This window comes from Colletotrichum truncatum, assembly GCF_014235925.2.
Source record: "Colletotrichum truncatum strain CMES1059 chromosome Unknown Contig_0005, whole genome shotgun sequence".
Lineage (NCBI taxonomy): Eukaryota > Fungi > Ascomycota > Sordariomycetes > Glomerellales > Glomerellaceae > Colletotrichum > Colletotrichum truncatum.
In genome coordinates, this window is record NW_027222402.1 from 3,798,770 (window position 1) to 3,813,712 (window position 14,943).

A 14,943-nucleotide genomic window follows, 5' to 3' on the forward strand; every position below is an offset into this window, starting at 1 on the left:
GCCAGGGAGACGGCCTCAGCCCTGCCATCTGGCATCCCTGATCCCGATCAGGAACCGGTTAGTGGCCTGCCGGGCTGGGACGACACCTGTAAGCTGAACCTCTAGGCGCATGATGCTGCCAGGAACCGAATTCACGCCCGATGTCGCCGTCGCCATGGCGAGTCAACATGACACCTTCAACTTTGGCCAAGCATTGGAGCGCTCCCAGTAGGAGTGAAGCCTTAACGCCCTTTATACAAAACGATTCAGATCGTTGGGAAACAGAGAACTGATACGATAGGGTACCAGCAGAGCATAAGTGCGGAGACGCACCAACAGCACACCCTCACAAGTTCAAAGCCTTATCCGGGTCAAGACCACCCAGTTCGTGTCTGCCAGAACCAGGAAACAATTGCAATTTGCCGGACCCCTGGCATTCGTATATGCAGTCTCTATTTCTTCATTCCTCCAGCCGATACGATACGCTACGTCAGCGCCGCGGAGGCCGGGATGATGGCCCCCTCAATGTAACGGTAACAGACAAAACACGCCCTCCGCCGGCAAAAAAGCCTAGAATGCATCGCGCCACATGCACCAAACTATGGATTCATCCAACCGACCGGGCCCGTGCTATCTATCCCGTTTCGAGCAAATACGACGGCAGAGCGTGGATCATGCCAGGGGGCCAGGGGACTCGAGGGGGAGGGTTTACAAAAGATCAATTGAGCGCTGCCGCCTGGGTCCATCGATGATGCTGATAACACGGCGCCGGCATGCGGCATGAAGACCGCGTCTGTGGAAATGCGGGACTCGAGAATCGCTTTTAGGCACCTCTCCGCCCTCGTTCTCCTCCTCTCTGTCGTCGTCCTGCTTGTCGATACTGACAAGAGCAAAGTCGTCATGAAGTCTCTCAAGTTCATTGCCGCTTCTGTGGCGGCGGCGCTGCCGTTCTCCCTGGGAGCGCCGTCGCTCCCTCGAAGTGAGGATGCGGCGTCGGCCTTCCTTTCCGAAGTAATTGCGGAGGTCAAGGGTCTGGACGATGACAATCTTCACGGCTCGTGTGCGAACCCTCTCAAGGTCGACCTCGGATATGCCAAGTATGAAGGCTACACCAACACTACCAGCGGCTTGAACAGTTGGAGGGGGTAATTACACTCTCCGCGTATTCCCAGAGGACTTGCGACTGACTGCCATTAGCATCCGTTACGCGGCGCCCCCAGTCGGCGCTCTTCGTTGGCAGCCACCTCAGCCGCCATCGCCGGACCTCTTCAACGGGACAACGGCGGCGACGGAGTTCGGCTCAATCTGCCCCCAAAACTTTCCAGTCTTCCCTGGCCTTCCTCCCTTCATACCTGCTTCCGAGGACTGTCTGTTCCTGAACGTCTACGCGCCGCCCAACGCCAAGGACCTCCCGGTTATGGTCTACATCCACGGCGGCGGTTACGGTTACGGGGATGGGCTGCAGGACATGTCGGCGTTGATCAACGATAATGGAAACAGCTTTATTGTGGTGGTCATTCAGTACAGGGTAAGTTGGCGCCAATGTCATATACTACAAAACATATTGTAGGGGAAGCAAGATGCTAACATGTCAAAGCTCGGTGCTTTCGGGTTTCTTTCGTCCGCAGACATCAAATCTCGCGGGGCGGTGAACGCGGGACTGTTGGATCAGGTGTATGCGCTACGCTGGGTTCACAAGTTCATCCACCAGTTTGGCGGAGACCGTAAGAGGGTTACGATCGCGGGAGGATCTGCCGGCGCATCGTCCATTATGTATCATGCGCTTGCGGCGGATGGAACTCTCGGGTCGCTCTTCTTCACGAATGCAAGTGGCCCAATCCCCCAAGGCTGCATGGCAATGCTGACTCGAAATAGGCCATCGCAGGATCTCCGTATCTTCCGTTCCAGTATGACTACGACGCCGGATTCCCTACCCAGCGGTACACCTCCTTCGCTGAGAAGGCGGGATGCGCATCCGCAAGTGACGTCCTCGAGTGTCTCCGGGGAAAAGACAGCATGACGCTTCAGGTAGCCAGCGGAACCGTCAACTCGGAGCAGGCATACGGGTACTGGTGAGTCTCTCCGCCCCTGTTTTCATGTGCGTCGTTGTTGACCATCTTTTCAGGGCTTTTTATCCCGTCACTGATGGCGTGTATGTTAAGAACCGAGCGAGCGAGCAGCTGAGCCAGAAGAAGGTCAACGGCGAGCGTCTTCTAGTCGGGGTAAGTTTAGACTGTTGGCGTCATCACGACATGGCAACTGACCAGGTGGCAGACCGCCGCAAACGAAGGAGCCCTCTTTGTTCGCCCAAACATTGTTACCCTCGACGACCTCAAAGGCTGGTTGAAGCTAGAGTTTCCCAACTTCTCAGAGGAGCAGATCGAAGAGGTCCTGGCCGCAAACCCGACCAAGACGGGGGCAAATGACACACGCTTCGACACGAACGGTCTGACGGGGCTCACGGCTCTCGACGTCAGCCAGGCTGGAACGGGACAGCTACAACGAGGATATGTGAGTGTCATTTTCTATTAGAGCGTATTGTTATCGTTACTGCTACCCTTCCCATACCGTCTCCTCCCGTCAGAGTTACCTCCACCCAGCTAACATGCGTTACAGAACATCTACGCCGAGGCAACCTTCGTCTGCCCGAGCTACTGGTTCGCCACCGCCTTCACATCTCCCAAGTCCGCGTGGCACTACCAGTACTCCATCCCCTTCGCCTCCCACACCACGGATTTCCTGGCGTACTTCGGCCCTGCGACGCCCAACCAGGGACCCGACTTCGCCCTTGCAGGCCGCAGGATCTGGGGCAACTTTGTCACGAAGAACGACCCGTCCATCAGCAACGAGATCGCCAACGGCGCGTCGAGCGAGGATCCAACTGCGGAGAACGGCGCCAGCGAGTGGCCGGAGTGGACGGAGACGGAGCCAAAGCAGCTGAATCTGAACCAGACTGGCGGCGTCGCGTATCAGGAGGTCATGTCGTGGGGCGCCTCGGTGACGCAGTTCCGCGCGCCGGGGCAGAAGAATGCGTTTGCGGTTGTGCCGGCGGACTCGTGGGAGGGGGGTCGCGGAGAGAGATGTGAGTTTTGGAAGAAGATTGCGCCGAGAATCCCTTCGTAGAAACTGGTGTCATCTTCACATGAGGGGCTTGCGTTGCTTCTCGCTAAATTAACCAGGTTTTCCTCCGGGAATTCCAAATGGCCATTCTCAAATACACTATTCGATGCGAGATGTTCGCATCAAGTAACCAACGCCTTGACCACATTCGCAATGGGCGGTATGGACGTAAACAAGACTGTAATCGTGCCGAACAAAGTCATCGACAGGCTCGACAGCGCAGCCGCACGCGGGTCGGAGCGAAGAAGCAAAGCCGTGGCGATGGCCGATGAGTTGGCGCCCAGCGTGACACCCCGAGTGATGTAGTCATCTGCATAACATTAGCCCTGATACCACACGTACATAGCCAGATATCCTCACCTTCAGGGATCTTGAACCAAGCCAGCATCCGCTGTCCAAACAACACACCGACGATGCCGCTCATGATGGCAACCGCAGCCACAGTGTTCAAATCACCCCCGAGATTCTCCGTCGCGGGGATAGCCAGCGCGAGCGTCAAGCTGCGCGACGCAAACGCCAGAGACCGCTCGGCGCTGATCCCGATGGCGTAGCAGAGCTTGGGGTACGAGAAGAGGCAGGCGATGGACATGACGATGTTGGGCAGCACGATGGCGACGAAGTGCTGCTTTAGCTCGCGACGGTATTGGTACATCGGCAGCGCCAGCGACACGATACTGGCGTCGAGGACGGTGCTGAAGATGTCGCCTGCACCGGGCAGACGGCCGGAGTTGGTGTGAAGCCAGAGGTAGGTATAGTTTGCGCCCGTGCGAAAGGAGTGCAGCGTCGTCGGCAGGCTGTCACCTCGTATCGCTGCCAGAGTCCAGATTCCCAGGACGGAGAAGAGGGAGGAGGTAAGCACGGGGTGGAGGTACTGGCGCCAGTTTGCTGGGATGGAGAGGGCCGCCATGTACATCAGGACGACGAGACTCAGATGGAGGGGCATGCCGTAGCCTGTTGCGTAGTAGATGGGAATCCCGACGAAGAGAAAGATGGCCGTGTAGAGTGCCACGTCGAGGTTAGCGCAGATCCAGGCTGCCCAGAGTTGGGCACGAGGAAGAGGGACAGGGGCTTGAGGTGGGAGGGAGGAGTTCTGGCCTGTCGGGGAGTCGCGTTCGGTTTCGAAAGGTCTCAGGGAGTTGTTCGCGGCCGGAAGAAAGTTGTGAGATGCATTCTGGGAGGGAGGCGGTGGCGCGATGGTGTTGAGGGACAAAGAGGACGGCGCAGCGGAGATTGACCGTGATCCGGGGGTCGAGTCGGTACGGGGAGGCGTATCGGCCAGGGGGATCTCGTCGGTTTCGTGGCCCATTTCTTCGGCACGTTCGGTGAGGGCGCGTTTCGACGAGCCGAGGAGGAGTTGAAGACTACGAGTGAAGTATGCAGCGAAGGCCATCATGATCACGAAACCAATGACTGAAGGATGTTAGTCTGGCTCTGGTGATGGGCTGTAGACTTACTGAAGACAGCGATGATTTTGACTACTTCGAGGATACCGATGGACGGACTGAGAGGTAGCATGATGAAGGAGGGCGTGAATAAGACACTGATCCAACGGAGGGACCAGCCGGCCTTCAAAGGTTAGTCATAAGGTCAGTCTATGTTGACGGTTGGGTGAGATCTAACAGGAACGTCGATAACGGCCACGATGGCTCTCGTCTTGTGGTTTCCCAACACCAATTCAGATAGCAGCAACGCGAAAAAGAGAAGAATGAGGCAGGCAACTGAAGCAGGGAACGAGACGCCGACTGTTTGGAAGACGACGCTTGCGCCGAAGCAGACGGCGAGCATCGCCATGATGCCGAAAGGGACGTAGAGCCATGTGTCGAGCAATTTCGGCGCGGATTGGAGTGAAGCCTGTGCAACCGGATTAGAACTTGTCATGAATTGGTCAAGGTGATGGCTGAAGACAAACCAGCTTTATCGCTTCGAAGGCATCGAGGCAGTTCGCGAGCCAGCGAGGCGAGGTGACGGGGCGGTTATTTGAAGTCGTCATGGTCGCATGTCGAAGATTATTCTCATCGAAGGCGGATTTTTCTAAAGACTCCCCTTCAAAATGAGATTAGATTGCAATTATATATGGCTGAGACTCAGAGATGACTGACAGATGAGGTACGCCAGTGAGTAATGGGTTGAATGAATAAGTTTGTCTAATTCCGTCACTTGTCGCTTTGTGTCGGACGATGTCGCCGTCCGAATTAGTCAATCCACTTCGGTTTTAGCGAATCACCTCCGATGCCGCGCCGAGTCCAGATGCACACAAGGCTCGGCAGCGAAGAAGCCGTCGTTCAGCGCCGATAGAACTTTGCCAAAGTTTAGAGGATTTTGCGATATTAAAGGCGCGATTTAGAGCTTGTTCGTTTTTAAGCCCGCTAATCGGAATGTCTGCCGAACCCCCGGAACATATCCGAGCATTGATAATCCACTCAACTCAACATCAATTGAACGGTTCGCTGGACTTTTCAAAATTGGCATCGAGGGGACTTCTTAATATGCTCTTAACTTCATGAATGCCAAGGTGAGCGGTGTAGGCTGGGCGGATCTTCAGTGCAGCATGGATAAGAAAAGTCCAACCTGATATTTAGGTAATGGCAATGGTCTGATGTCGGGCCTCACCACTCACCTCAGGTCATCTGCGGTGCCTGTTGATGCCCCAATGAGAATTTGCAACATCTGCGATGCAGAGCAATAAAATAAATAGAAAACAGTGTAGCAGCAAACGACGCCACACGGCAAACCACATTCAACATTACAGGGCACTTTGAGGCTTGCGATTTTGACTACCGGGCTTAATTTGGTATTCTCAACTGCCCTATTGAAATGAAAGTTCCATTTTCTCAAATGATATACTGTAAGCTCAAACCAAATTGAGCACTCCCATGTCTCGATATCCGTCGTAGCCCCATGTGAGCCAAACCTTCGCCCCAATGCACGAGCACTAAAACCCGCTTGCAGAATGTTAAGTCGTCAAGCCGAACTTCAAAATGAAAGAACATCAATCACCGCCTGCATCCTTCATAATTTGGATGTAGTGAGAAGAAACAAGAACGCGGAAGCGAACTAGCCAGCGGGGGTACACAGGATCCTTGACTGGGCGTAAGCTCCAACGAAAGGCCTTGCGAGCATACTTAAGCAGCTTGAAGACCTCCAAGACGGAAGGGGATAAATCGTTTTTCATTCCTCGGTACTCTCTGATTTCGACCCACGTACGATCTGCATCGTTGAAAATGGTCAGGTTCTTATTGTAACGAGCTTCCACTATGATGAGATGAGCATCAGCATGGTAGGTATACATTGCGTAGAAAAGAGTGCCTACACTGTTTCTTCTCAACGAATTGCTTGACCCGAAGCTTACTTCCCTTGATCATGTCACTTGGCCGAAGTCGGATAAGAATATAAACATTCCTAATGTGAGAAAAGTTTCTCGCAAAAACTCCAAGTTCGTAAGGGCATAAGTGTAGGTGGCTGTGGGCGTTGAGCGTCGGGCTTAGGCGAGGCCAGCATTTCGAAACGCAGTTCAAACTGTAGCAGCCGGTGGGTGTGTAGATAATGCCAATATTCCTCATTTCAGGTCTGAAGAAGCCGTAGCTATCGTAGCTTCTGCCCATGTATTCGGCATGATCGCGCCAGCTGTAGTGACAATGTCTTGGGTGGTTCCTTTTCAGGGTGAAGACAATGAGGTCTTTTTCTCCACGAAGAGCGAGGCCTGGATTTCGTTTAACGTAATGAAAGTCGAATCCAAATTTGTGTTCCAGAAAAGTTTTGAACTCTGGCATGGCTGTAGCAATTTTGACGAGTTGCTGAAACTCAGACCTGATCCAGTTTTGGCCTGCATTGAGTTTGATCCTTCCCCCGCTATATTCGTGAACCAGCGTGCACTGAGCGTGTACGACAGCTGGACCATAGTCAACCGCTTCCTCCATGATCATGTTTTTAATCTCTGGCGGAAGGCGAGAGAAAGGTTCAAAAGTATTGAATGGCCCCTTTTTCTTCTCATCGTTCTTCTTTGTTGGGAGGGCAGCATTGGCAACGACAGCCATGCTGTCAGAATCCTGAGAGATGCCGGCGTCATGGTTCGGTATCTTAGAGGGCGTGGCTGCATTCATTTTGTTTTGTGGAGATGACTGAGATTCCTTACCCTGATGGTTGGCCTTCGGAGACATGATAGATTGCTGCTGAAAAGTAGTGCAATTAAAGAGTGTTGTGTGAACTTGATTATAGGAAGAGAGATGCCGAGGAAAATTAAGTGACCGAGATCGTGAAGAGATATCAGTGGAAGAGATAAGAGGTGGGAGGAGAGATTGTAGTTTTGGGATGTTGGGCGGTTGGAAGGAAATCTCGCCTGGCAGCTTCTAGTTGTGAGTTAAGGACTCAAAGAATGAGGAAACGAGGAAGGAGCAGTTCGGGGCTAGAGTTTTGCATTGAAAGGTCAGATCAAAAGGTGAGAAATATCTGCAGTTTATAACTGACATAGAAAGAAAGAGAAAATAAAGATGGGAAGGTATGTGGCATGAATGCGTCAAGTCTGTGTCAGGTCGGCTTGCAAGAGTGAGATGAGTTCAGATATGTAGAATGACTGACCTTCTAATAGGATTCGTGAGATGAGACCCTGATTGAGTGATAACAGCAGACCTCTGTCTGTTGAGGTTCTGGTAACGGAAACCCTGAAAGAAGCTCAATTTGGCGAAGCTGGCTCAGAAAGTGCGATTTGCATCTTACTCAAGCCCAAGCAGGTGAGATGAAGATAATTGAAAAGCTAACAAGTAGGCGCAGAAGGTTGTATGAAAATGTTAAAAAGCTAAACTCGCGAACAGACTAGTAAGAGCTCCTGTGGAAGGCACTTGGACTGGTCCCTGTGAAGCGGGCAAAAGGGAAGGTGCATTGGGAGGGCGAATTATGACTCTGCAAAAGGGTGGAAAAGAAATGACTTTGAAACTGCTCTCTACTTGCAAGATATAGGCAATCGTCGCCAAACAGTTCATACTGATAAAGATTGAGTTGGTTTAACAGAGGCAGGTGGGGCTTTTTAAGTTCTTTGTCATCTAGAAATGCAACACAATTAAGGAATAGGCTCATAGACGATCCCTAGCGATGAAGCATCATGAATGTCGAAAGTGAGAGGCTTAAATAAAGATACGGTATGGCATATGTCCCCAGAAACGATGCGTAAAGGACGCACAATCAACGCTTTTACTGACGGGTGGCTGGTAGCGGAATCCAAGTCCAACAACATAACCAAAACTGAAGCTCAGAATAGTTGAAAATACCAAAAGGCCCCCTATAAAAGTAAGCACTTCAAAAACTCCAGACCCGTCTTAAGATGCCTTCCCGACGATAGGCATGCCCCTTTTCACACCGGCGAAAAAACCTCCGCGACCTCTCCTTGACGCTTATTCGAATCCAGCCCCTCGCATATCGCCCCATGTGACTATGGTTTGTCCACTCCATCCTTTCCCCTTAGCCAAGAACGCGTCACGGACAATAAAGACGAGAAAAAGACCTTCAGACCTTGTCTTTTAGGCTTGGCTTTGGTGTCTCTCTTAATCTCCATTGACTCTTCCTCTTTTGGCTTGATTTCGTCGCCCCTCTCAACTTCAATCAATAATTCTTCAAGAGACGGATTCTCCTCCTCGGCATATCTCAAGGCCGTCCGCAGGTGGACATCATAGTCCTTGATGCCGTGAACTTTGAGCTGCTTCATAAAACTTCTGATGCTGTAATTCGAAATGGTCCCCATACTTGGGAAGATGGATTTCAGCACCGGGAGTTGACCTTGGAGAAGCGCCTTCTGCGGGTCACAGATGGTGAAGACCACTTGGCCAAGGTTGAGGGATAAGTCAAACTGTTTGGAGTATTTGAGTATCCGCTCTACAACCATGTAACCGCTGACGCTGTTCCGAAAAGTGGCCACCAGCACTTCTGGATCCAATTTCCCGTCGCGGTATCTCGGAAGCAATAGATCCACCATGTCCGGTCCGTGCTGCTCGTTCAAAGCTGCGCAAACCAATGTATCCGTCTGTAAGCAGCCAGCTATCCGGTGACGTAGAAGGACGTCCATGGTTTTGGCGTCCGTCTGACGGGCTATTTCAGCGACGGCAGTATCTGGTATTGTTATCGAGTATTGCGTGTACCCGAAGATAGAACGCAGGAGTTCCAGCCCGTCTTTTTCGTTTTCTAAAGCGCTCCCAACCGTGCCTTTTGTGATGGCAATGCCTCCGCGATCAAGGATCAGCGAAATCTCCCTCTTCTTGGACGTCCTCAGGAGCTCCCCGAGAGCGACGCTGTTGAGCTCCTTTACCCGCTGCACTAAATCAGGTATATCTACTACCGTCCTCTCGAATCTGTTCACGTCGCAGTAGTAGAGAATATTCGACACTTTTCGGATGAGCTCCGAGACGGGTTGTGCATAGTCCGGAGCAAGAACCTCAGGGTCGTTGGCATCGGTCGACAGCCCTCGCAGAGCGTATATGATATCTCTCGGTTCCGTCGCCTGGCTGGACCCGAAGTATTGCAGCAGGAAATACAGGTCTCTTTGTTTCGCCCACCACGTCTCCTTTCGTGACGGGCCCGGCATGATATCCAGGACGGCCTGGCAGACACGCTCGGGTCTGACGCCGAGGAGGATGGGCGTTAGGGCAAGCAGACGTGCCGACACGGACTTTGGACCACAGTATATCAAGGCGGCCGGTGCGTTTGCCACCTCCTGGAGAATCCACACCCTTGTGAACCACAGCCTGCTGAGCAATGTGACGAGACCCTCCCGTTGCGTCGCGACCAAGTCACAAAACCTATCTCGCAACGCCGGCTGCACTTCCTCCCAAATCTCCCTCCAGCGAGGATCATCAAGTTTCCAGTCCTTGGTCGTGTGTTTCATGCTCTCCTCCTGCAACGCTTTCACGGATTCCATGAACACGTTCGTGTCGTAAGTCGCATACCCTAGCCAGAACACAACCCGGTCGGCTTGCTTGTAGATGTACCCCATGTGTAAGACCTGATGACCACGCTCTTTGGGGTTGCTTTGGTTGATGCATATCCCGTCGACCCACAAGATACGGTCCTTGTCCCGATAACGAAGTCGGTGCAGAGCCGCGTATAGGCTATTAGTGATACCTAGTGATTTCCCGTTGGTTTCAATCTCCTCGGCCAAGGTCGTGCTGCCCCAAGTGTAAGAGAGAGCCTCGTAAGGCAGCACACAGTCGCGCTCGTCTAGGAAGGCCTGGAAAAGTTCACATCGTAACCTATCACCATCGTCGCCTTTGAACAGGCGGACGAGGCGAAATGCAGGCCTGTCTAGGTTGAGGTCCTCGTAATGATAAGGCTCCATGCGGTCATCGGAGGCCTGAGATGACATCAACTTCATCAAACACTGGCCAAATCGGCGACAGGTGTGTTAAATTGGCTTATCAATGAAGTGAACCAAAGGAGACAGTTATTAAGAAAAGAAGAGGTCGAGGATGGGCAGGGAAGGACAATCATCGAGCTTAAGCATATCTACCCAATCAGCCTTACAGCCAGCCTCACGACACCACATCGATGCGACGCATGGTGAATGGCATACCAGTTAGCGCTAGAGGCAAGCCAAGGGGCGCACACGGTGGCTGTGTCTCGACTTGGTGCGTTTTTCTACATTTGACGATGATTGAGTATCTTAGACCAAGCATCCCGTCATTCATTCTAGTAGAGAAAGATTTATTTTCATTGGATAAGAACAAGTATCTCTGGAACTCACTGGCGGGAGAAACCCGCCAAGGAAAATAGGCGGGGAGAGGTGCCGGTGTGTCGTCCAAGAACCGCCAGTTTTCAGCTCTCGAAACTAACATGATTCCCGCTAAACCACTTTCCGTCGAGGCCTCATTCTCAATCACCGCCTCACAATACAGAAGCATAGCATGTGAGCACAATCTACAGATTTCAAAAATCATAGCCTCAACCTTTACATGAGACTTTCGTCACTCATAGCGAGGCGTTCTATCAGGAATGTTCAGATAAGGTTTCGAGTGTCCAGCTTCACAACCTCAAGCCACAAACATCATTACATCACTAAAGCATGCACCTACCTTTGGGCATCGTCTATCACCAGTCATACGCCAACCGCCAACCATCAAACATTACGCTCAAGTCACAGTGGAAGCAAGAAATTGAGAGAGAACATGACTGTTGCCATTCCAAATGCTCAGACAACTATCTAGCCTACCAGTTCCGGCCCAAAAACATACTCAATAGAGCACGCCTGTACCAGGCCAAACCAGTCCAAAAGCCATCCAGTCCATCCAGCGATTCTCTCCCAAAATATTTTTTTGCGTTATTTTCTGTCGATGTGAGTGCCAAAAGCCGCTGCTCTGTCGAATCGTCCCAAACGCTGCATAGCTTCCGCCACAAGGAGACAAGAAGCCGCAGCTATCGGATCGAAAAGTGACAGACAAAAGACATAATGATACTCGGGTATTTCTGCGGTCGTGCGTCGAGCCTGCCTTCTGGAGAACAAGAAGCAGGGTTATAGGCGTAGAATACGTAACGGATGGTCATGTCGAAAATGAAAACCACCGCTTACCAAGAAAAAAAACATCTTGGTTGTCGACCGACGACGACAACGCTCCTCCTCCTTTCCCGGACGAGGTGCCTTCCAACCAAGTTCCCCCCTGCCAAAGAAAATGCATGGATGAGGAAAATCTCATGCCCCGACAGACGCCGTTGGATGCCAGCCACCCCGACCGCCCTCCGTTTCGTATCCCAACATCAAGTCGTCTCCGCGATTGATTGATTAATACTCAAAACACACCGCGGCGCTCAAACCAGTCGATGGAGCTACCGGACCGCACCGTCTCTGTGGTTTCCTCCCGCCCTCGTGCCGTGAGGGCCAACTCCACTTTTTTCCAGCAAAATCAAAATATGGCCGTCTTCCGTAAGAACGCCGTCCCAGGGCTGATGCCGCTCAGCCGCTGATTGACCCCCGAAACGCCACCGTTGATAAAAAAAAAAGAAGAGAATAAAAAGAAGCAACGTGACATGAAAAGTAGGGATCGGGATGTTCCACACCGCCAAGAAAGAAGGGCCTCATTCATGACCAGACGCCCAAGCCCTGCGGTTATTATTGTGTTTTTCGTTCAATGAGTTGCCCGTCGTCTCGCTCGTTCTGTCGTCTCCAGACAGCAGGCGATTTCCAGCTCATGTTGAAAATGCTGTCGTCAGAAGGCCGAAAGGAAAAGAGGTAAAGAAAAAAAAGTCAAACAAAAGACCAGTAAGATCCGATGGGGTATGGTACAGGCCGAAAGTTTGCGAATATGTAACGAAGCTTTTTGATGCTTGGCGACGAATGGCGGGTCTGATCGAGTGTTTTTCGTTTTTCGTCATCGTGAGTGTGAGAGAACGTGAGAGCTCATGGGTGTGTGCGTGTGTGTGCGCGTGTGTATGTGTGCGTGGGTAAGAAACCCGACCCGGTCTAATCGTGCCTTGCTGCTGCTTCCAAAAAAAAAGTCAAAAGGAAATATGTACAATCCAACAGCAGACGCAGATCGCGTGTTCCGTCGCGATGTATACTCCGCAAACGCCTTTCTAACATGGAAAAAGATGAGATTGTTAGCCTAGGACGCCTGTCCTTGAGGCTGAGCGTGAGGGTGGCCCTGTCCTTGACCACGTCCGCGGCCGCCGTAGCCACGTCCACGACCACCGTAGCCACCACGGCCGCGCCCACGGCCTCTACCGCCGCCCTGGTAGCCGTTCTGCTGCCCCTGCTGGGGGTTCTGGGTCTGCCAGTTACCAGGGGCGGGCTGCTGAGCACCCTGAGGCAGTTGCTGGCCAGGGGCGGGAAGCTGGCCTTGGGGCTGACCAGGCTGGTTGGTCTTGAAGTTGGAGATGGGTCTTGGGATGGACTCGGGGTTCTCGTAGACGTAAAGGGATTTGTCAATGCTGGCGGGGATGGGCTGGATCTCGGTGCCGAGGTCCTTCTCGATGTTGTAGAGGTTGAACCTGTCGTCCCAGTTGATCAGGTTAATGGCCAGACCCAAGTGGCCATAACGGCCGGAGCGACCGATACGATGAAGATAGGTCTCGGCGTTCTTGGGGAAATCGAAGTTGATGACGACATTCACGGCCTGAATGTCGATACCACGGGTGAGGAGATCAGAGCAGACAAGGTTTCTGCACACACCGTTGCGGAAGTCGTGGAAGACACGGTTTCTCGCTTGCTGGGCCATCTTTGCGTGACTGTAGAAGCACGAGTAGCCCAGCTCGGTGATCTTCTTGGCCAGCAGCTCGACACGGTTGGTCGAGTTGCAGAAGATGATGGATTGGTTGATTTGCAGCTTGGAGAAGAGGGTGTTGAGGCAGTGCACCTTTTGCTTCTCCTCGACGAAGGCGTAGTATTGGGTGATACCGCGGAGGGTGAGCTCGTCCATGAGGTTGATCTCGTAAGGGCTGACCATGTTCTTGTCGGAAAAGTCCTTGACGGACAGAGGGAAAGTGGCGGAGAAGAGCATGACCTGGCGGTCCTTGGGGTGGAACTGGAGGAGTTGTTCGATGACGGGGGTAAATTCGATGGAGAGGAGCTTGTCAGCTTCGTCCATGATGAACATGGGGCATTCGCTCAGGTCGGCGACATTCTTGCCAGCGAGATCGAGGATTCTGCCGGGGGTACCGACGACAATGTGGACGGGGTCCTGGAGACGGATAATATCATCGCGGAGACCAGTTCCTCCAGTGGTGACCATTACGTTGATGCCGAGGTGCTTGCCGAGGGTTTTGCAGACTTGTGATGTTTGCATAGCAAGCTCACGAGTAGGGACGAGGATGAGGGCTTGGATCTTGGAAACCTTGGGGTTGATCTTCTCAAGGGCAGGGATGACGAAAGCTGCAGTTTTGCCGGTACCGTTCTTTGCACGGGCAAGAATGTCACGGCCGGTCAGGGCGACGGGGATCGCCTCTTCTTGAATGGGGGATGGCTTCTCGAATCCGGCCTCGAAAATACCCATCAACAGGTCTCTCTTCAATTGGAAGTTCTCAAACTCCAGACCCTTCGTGTTCGTGACATCCTACAGTGAAGAAAAAAAAGACACCATGAGCATGTGGCAGTGAAGGCGATAGAAGACTGCCAATACATACCTCAGTTTGTTGTCTGTTGTCTCTGGCGGGCAGCTTCAGGTTCTTCTTCCAGTCTTCCGATGAGGCGCCATCTCTGCGCTAGTCAGTTTAACACTCTTGGGGGCCGAGCGTGCTAGGTATATACGAACCCCAAGGTCGTTGCCTTAAGCTGGTCTGCAAGTGATTCCGCCATTTGAACTTGTGGATGTGGATTTATTTGCCTACTGGCAGGAGGGGGAGGGTCGCGAACGAGATGCGGTCGTGGAGGGGAGTTGCGCAAAAGGGCTTTGCTTTCCCCACTTTGCGGTGAATCGAGGGGTGAGTCGTCGTACTCGACGAGGGGTTTGAGCAGATGTTGCGGCGACAGAGACAGTGTCGCTCGACAGAAGAGTGGTGTGTGTTGGAGTCACAGGGCGACGAGAAAGAAAGTCGCTTTCGTCGGTTGTTTCCGTATGGGCGGAGGTTGGATGTGGTGGATTTCAGCCGGACTCTAGGAGAGTAGCGTTGCAGGTATTGTAGGAGTGGGTGTTTGGTTTGTGTGCGTTGTGGGGGAGACACAGATGGTCGTAATGCGCAAATTCGGGGGTTGTTCGAGTTGTCGTTTGGTTACTCGGGGTACTGAAACAGCGTAAAATGTGTTTCGTCCACGAGATGAGCGCGAGGTTGGTGATTTGTGTGGGTTGGGTAAAAAGGTGTGCGGTTATGTGGGAGGAGAGAGAAGAAGCAAGTTTGTGGTGACCGGATGGAAGTCCAGTGCGTCGTTCGGTGCGCCTC

The 14,943-nt window shown here is 52.5% G+C and overlaps 5 protein-coding genes across 5 annotated transcripts; 1 reads left to right on the forward strand and 4 right to left on the reverse strand.

Annotated features, from left to right (window-relative positions):
* Nucleotides 1–780: 780 nt before the first annotated feature.
* On the forward strand, nt 781–3,102 carry CTRU02_209112 (carboxylesterase family protein; the record flags this gene model as incomplete). The annotated part of the gene is made up of 7 exons (XM_036725937.2): nt 781–1,124; nt 1,177–1,507; nt 1,577–1,808; nt 1,865–2,051; nt 2,105–2,201; nt 2,254–2,490; nt 2,596–3,102. The coding sequence occupies 7 exons, from the start codon at nt 781–783 to the stop codon at nt 3,100–3,102; spliced, it is 1,935 nt and encodes a 644-aa protein (XP_036582130.2).
* A 119-nt stretch (nt 3,103–3,221) lies between these two features.
* CTRU02_209113 (uncharacterized protein) lies at nt 3,222–5,089 on the reverse strand (the record flags this gene model as incomplete). Its single annotated transcript, XM_036725936.1, has 5 exons — nt 3,222–3,409; nt 3,460–4,509; nt 4,554–4,665; nt 4,720–4,950; nt 5,009–5,089. 5 exons carry the CDS (start codon nt 5,087–5,089, stop codon nt 3,222–3,224), a joined length of 1,662 nt encoding a protein of 553 aa, XP_036582129.1.
* A 999-nt stretch (nt 5,090–6,088) lies between these two features.
* CTRU02_209114 (uncharacterized protein) lies at nt 6,089–7,199 on the reverse strand (the record flags this gene model as incomplete). The annotated part of the gene is made up of 2 exons (XM_070205211.1): nt 6,089–6,351; nt 6,410–7,199. 2 exons carry the CDS (start codon nt 7,197–7,199, stop codon nt 6,089–6,091), a joined length of 1,053 nt encoding a protein of 350 aa, XP_070061286.1.
* A 1,322-nt stretch (nt 7,200–8,521) lies between these two features.
* CTRU02_209115 (HET-domain-containing protein) lies at nt 8,522–10,453 on the reverse strand (the record flags this gene model as incomplete). The annotated part of the gene is made up of 1 exon (XM_036725935.1): nt 8,522–10,453. The coding sequence occupies one exon, from the start codon at nt 10,451–10,453 to the stop codon at nt 8,522–8,524; it is 1,932 nt and encodes a 643-aa protein (XP_036582128.1).
* A 2,221-nt stretch (nt 10,454–12,674) lies between these two features.
* CTRU02_209116 (ATP dependent RNA helicase) lies at nt 12,675–14,362 on the reverse strand (the record flags this gene model as incomplete). Its single annotated transcript, XM_036725934.1, has 3 exons — nt 12,675–14,120; nt 14,191–14,263; nt 14,319–14,362. The coding sequence occupies 3 exons, from the start codon at nt 14,360–14,362 to the stop codon at nt 12,675–12,677; spliced, it is 1,563 nt and encodes a 520-aa protein (XP_036582127.1).
* Nucleotides 14,363–14,943: the final 581 nt, after the last annotated feature.